At 44.7% G+C, this 5,478-nt stretch overlaps 1 protein-coding gene across 3 annotated transcripts in view; it reads left to right on the plus strand.

The window, feature by feature from the left end:
- Positions 1-5,229, plus strand: part of LOC114056496 — a 6,858-nt gene extending 1,629 nt beyond the window's left edge. For all 3 annotated transcript variants that reach the window (XM_027881729.1, XM_027881731.1, XM_027881730.1), the window contains exons 2-3: positions 2,166-2,334; positions 3,187-5,229. In XM_027881729.1, the coding sequence (XP_027737530.1) occupies positions 3,300-5,003 (1,704 nt within the window). In that variant the 5' untranslated portion in view covers positions 2,166-2,334; positions 3,187-3,299 and the 3' untranslated portion in view covers positions 5,004-5,229. The remainder of the gene's footprint in view (positions 1-2,165; positions 2,335-3,186) is intronic.
- Positions 5,230-5,478: the final 249 nt, after the last annotated feature.

Genomic DNA, 5,478 nt, shown 5'->3' on the forward strand with positions numbered 1-5,478 from the left:
GTTTCTGCATTCTCAGCATCCGTGAGAGCCGCAGTGAGATCCCAGGTGTTGTTGTGTGAAGTCCTTCTGTGACAGTAGCAAGGCACTGTAGAAGGGTGCTCCCTGCCCTTCCTGCCCTGCAGCAGCTTTTGCGTTTTGTTCCATAAATGTCCTTGACCACACTGTTAGAGAAAGTGGGTGTTTTCCCTGCGTGCTGGGGAAGGGCTTTATTGTTGAGAGGGTTCAGGGGAGTTCCCCTTGTTGCTGCTTGTACCATATGTGGGATTGGTGTACAAGGAAGCTGTTGTTGTGGGCCTCTTGAGCTGACAGCTTCCATAAATGTCAGTGTTTTGGGATACCTGAAATGCAGCAAGTAACTGATGACGTTGGCATTGGATGGAGTGGTCTGTTTCCTCAGTCGTGAAGCCCTGAAGTGAATGGAGAGTCCCTGGAAGTCTCGCAAGACCTGAAAATCCAGGGATTTTGTTGAGTCTGACGTGTTTGGTGGTTTTACACTAATGCCTTGACTAAAAGCACTAACCAAATGTCAAACTTCCTGGCTGCCTTTGTTCTCTTAGAACCAGCAGCATGACACCTAACCAGGAAGTGGCTGTGCCTGCCCAATGATTGCACTTTGTTCTGGTCTGCGATTAAGAGAGAGATTCACTTCCAATCATTGCACTTTCTCATGTGTGCAGCCTGTCCATATGGCAGATAACCGTTCCATTAAAAATCCATGTCCACTTTCCTTTCTATCTTCACAGTAAGTCATCACTGAGTCCTGGTGGGCTTTTGCATGTGGAAGAGATCAAATACATACAAATTGTTTCAACCTCTCAAGCGTAGGAGGGTGTTGGGTCTGCAGCATTATTGCTGCTCAGTGATTCAATTAGTGTGTAATGTATTTGCAAACACTCTACTTGCTGCCAGAGGTAAAAGTCTTTCTAAATCTCCCCAAACTGTCCTGGGCGGCGAATGAAGATGGTTGGAAGTAGGGAGGCTTCTCCCGATAAGAGGATGGTGAAAGAGTGAGACAGAACTAAAGCAGGAGAACCATGTCAGGAAGAGAAATGTTTTTTACTTGGGAGATTTGAGTGAGAAGGAGAGCAAACAGAGTCAGTGGGTGCGTTGTCCCTGTCCATGTGGACAGGCTCTTGCATCCTTACAGAGATGGTAATGCTGGCCTCCGGAGAAGATGCTATGTGTATGGTTACTCCCCCAGAGGGAATTAAAATATATCAATATATTCACATTATATTGGTGGGTGGCCCCAATGCACTACAGTAGGAGAAACCCAAGCAGAGATAATTACTTACTGGAAAATGTAGGGTTTGAAATTCCAGCAGAAAAGCTGCAACCCCAAACCTTCCAAGGTGAACTTCTTGGGTATATGGTGGAGGGGAGGAACCCTGAAACCTTGACTATCCTTGAACAAGTTAAAATGCCTGGAAAGAGGAGCTACAGTATTCCTTGAGTCTGCTGGTATTTTGGAGAAAACACACTCCAAATTTCTCAATCATAGCAAGTGCCCTTTGTGATTTAACATGCCAGAGGACCACCTGGGACTGAACCCCTGTCCATGAAGAAGCCGTACAATTGTTAATCTTTGAGGCTGGGGTACATCAGGTGTCAGGCTTTAGGTCCAATACATCTGACAGATCCACTTCATAAAATCATAGAATCATAGAATGTTAGAGGGTTGGAATGGACCTTAAATCATCTAATCCCAACCCTCCCTGCTATGTGCAGGGACACCTCCCATTAGACCAGGTTTCTCAAGGCCTTATACAACCTGGCTTTGAACACTGCCAGGGTTGGGGCAGTGGTATGTGCAATTATATCATTAGTGCCATGTGCTTCAGATAGAGGAGGGAGCACATGAAGTGCTCCAAATACGAAAACCACCTGGCAATAACTGGGCCAGGAGCTTCCTCCATCATATATAAAACCCACCTCACAATTTGAGCCCCACCTGAAAAAATGTGTGGTTCACTGATGCATCCTCCAAAGGAGAGGAAGATACTGAGGGGTGGCCCTGCGTGTTTTTTGAGGGGATCGAATTGTGACAAAGGGAGAAGGAAACGCTCAGGTGGGAAAATTGGTAGCCATGTGCAATGTGGTTGTTAAAGAGACTGAAACTAAAAATGAGTGTGTTTATTTATACGGACTCCTATGCTGCTTTTAAGGGGTGCACTGGATGGCTCCTGTTTTGCGAACAAAACCGTGGGAGGTCAGTTGGGTTCCCAGTGTGCCAGCGAGAGAAGTGGGACGACATCCTAAACACAGCTAAGCAGAAGTCTCTTGGTGGGATGGATTGCTATTCACCAGAAGAGGGATCATCTCTTGAATAATCAGGTAGATTAACTGACCTGCGTGGCAGGTATGGCAGTAAAGGAAGAAGAATTATAATGGGAGCATCTGTTACAGGGGTTACATGTAAAGGGAGGCTATTCAGGAGTTAAGGATCTTTTTAAGGGAGCTGGTAGCAGAGGGTGGCCTGTCACTCAGGAACTGTGTAACAGTCATCTCAGCCTGTGGCCAGTGTTGTACCCAACTAGAGAAACAACACCCTTTGCAGGAGGCTCCCCTTCACTGATGACACAGAAAAGGCCTCTGGGAGACCTAGCAGATGAACTGTCTTGGGCCTTCCTTGAAGTCAGAGGGAAAGCAGTATGTTTTCTTTGAGGTGAAAGTAATGTCAGGGCTCACTCAAGCTGAGGCAGCAGCATGAGCAACTGGGTACAACACTGTAAAGGGACTGAAGCTGTGGATTAGTTATTTGCCATGGCCCAATCTGACATTGGTAGTCACTTTACTGCCAGGGTGGTTCTTTCACACCCCATACTATTCCCAGGCAAATGGTGTTGTTGAATGCACCAACGAGCTCTTGAAGAGGGCCCGGAAACGTCATGAACCTGGTTGACCACAGCTGAGTGTCATATAGAGTCAATGGTTGCTGGGGAGTTAAGGAGTGCCCATGACTCAGCCTTTGTCTTCAATCCCCACCCATACTTCCTGGGACAAAAGAAGCCAAAGACCCTACAACTCCTCCTCATTACCCAGGACAACTGGTTTTGGTAGAATTACCAAGAGTAGGATCAGTACCTCTGACCTTAAAAAAGTCACTTTACCTGCATATATGGGTGGTTACTGATGGTTCCCTCCTTTTAATCATGTTTTGTTTTTATGCATGTATATGTTTTACAGATTATCTGAAATCCATTGCTGGACCTACGCTTTGAACTGTTTAGTGGATGGACCATTTTGTGCATTTTTAGTTTGATTTTACTAAGCCTATTTTGCCTTTTTACTAGAGAAAAATGGTGTGGGAAAAGTTTTTATTCTTATTTTATGGGTGTACAATTTTGTCTCAATTGACTGAGAATGAGGATACTCAACCAAATTTGGCTTGGGAATTGATACAAGGATTTATGCATATTTGGAACCACACAAATCAAGGAATATGTATTAACCTCCCCAACTCTGCATCTGAGGGGCTTAGATTTATGATGATTTGGTTAAATTTTTCAGAAATATTAACAAGAGAACTAGATAACCTTAAAAAAACAGGAGGAAACGTTACCTGGGGAATGATCGAGTCCCCCTTCCTAGACCAGAAGGAAGGACAACAATGGGCTGCAAATGGGACATGGGTAGAATACAAGAAAGCCTTTTACCAGCTCCCACACAACTCTACCTGGAACCATTTATGGAATCAGACATGTTATCGATCATTAGACACCAACCCTAGTGAGACATTGCAAAATGTCACTTCTATCCCTTGCACGGTGGTACCGTGGTGGGATTCTCCTGCTGAGAGTGGGTTTTTCGAACATGAGTACAATTTACATTGGGATGCAGGATGGTGTATACAAATCCCCAGTAACCCAGGAACCCCACACCAAGTTAACCAAACAAATTATGAGTGGGCTTGGTCTCTGAAACAAATCTTTGACCCCGTATCTCCCCTACAATGGGCCTCCCGGACCCCGACAGGGGACATAGTGGAATGGGAAGTGGGGAAATCGGACTGTAAGGACCAACAGATCACACTCCCTAATGGAGAGAGCATCTGCTGGAAAGTGAGGAACACCAGAAGCATCATCCAAAGTAAATCAGAGACCTCCTTTCTGAATTGTTCCCGTATATTAGATTGTACCACTGGAGCAGGTGAGCCCATAGAAACCTGGTACATCTCGGAGCTGAGAACTTTCATCCGGGACATGTGTACCTGTTGGGGTTATCCCAACTATGGCTATCTAAATCGAGACGCCCGATGCAATGGGTCTTTCGAAAATTCGGAGACAGCACTATCCTGCGGTATTCCTGTTACACATGGCCCTGACCCAAGAAGAGTCTTGAATTCAAGTACTGAAGCACAGGAAGTTCCCCGAGGCGACCTGTATCAGTGTTCACAAGCCAAATATCCAGCTCCGAGGGGAACAGTATGGGCATGTTCAGATGGAAAAATGTATTCCCACTTGAACATGTATGATATGGCTGGACTCCAGTGTACTATTGGGTTTCCTACCATGTGTCCATCTAAAACATTCAATTATACACTTTATTGTAATAAAAAGGTACAGAGAGAAATCCGCAATCCAGTAGATGCGAAAGGGTGGATTGGGGGGATTCAAGTCCCTGACTATTATACCTGGCGACAAAATGTTGCTTTAGACTTAGAATTATTTTTTGTGCCCAGTGGAGTTAATCAACGGCATCAATATGTCTTGGAGAACTTAACTAGGCAAATCCATGTGTTGAGCAACTGGACCGAACGTGCCTATGGGAAACTGAATTTGCAGGCCCAACAGGTACCAAAAATGGCTTTGCAGAATCGATTAGCCCTGGATATGGTGTTGTTGAAAGAGCACGGAGTATGCGGGATGCTAAACCTAACGGATGGAGAATGCTGTGTCACTGTTCATAATGCTGCCACCACCATGGAAGAAGCGCGTCAGAAGATGAAGGAGGTTGCTGAACAAACGGGAGAACTATTTCAAGCAATGCAACCGAAGGAATAGTTTGATGGACTGAGCCTGGATCGTGGATCACATTGCTACTGAAGTGCCTTGGACTTAAGGGATGGAGGAAGCAGCATGTACGCGTTGCCCTTATGATATTTTGTGGATTTGTGGTTTTGATGAAAGGTCAGAAAGACATGTGAAACTGTTTGCTTGTGGCAAGCTGTAAGAAGAGGCTGAAGGAGATTGCTGAAACTTGTGAGAAGACTGACGACCTCATAAAGTATATAAAAAAAAAAGTCATAAAAAAGCACTCGTTGAGTGAGGGATGTTTGAGTTTACCTCCAAAGACTCTTAGCGATGTTCTGGTGGGAATTTCTTTGCCAGAATTGCTTAGTGGATTCATGCAAGTGTGTTGGTACTTATAATTTATAGGATAAATATGAAGATACATGAGCATGATTTATTGATAGAGCATAAGCTATATATAGTGCCTTTAACTGTATTATTAAAACTGAAGGTAAATAATTAATGG

This window comes from Empidonax traillii, unplaced genomic scaffold (genome assembly GCF_003031625.1).
Source record: "Empidonax traillii isolate 1590-97213 ecotype Southwest subspecies unplaced genomic scaffold, ASM303162v1 scaffold93:size1158651, whole genome shotgun sequence".
NCBI lineage: Eukaryota > Metazoa > Chordata > Aves > Passeriformes > Tyrannidae > Empidonax > Empidonax traillii.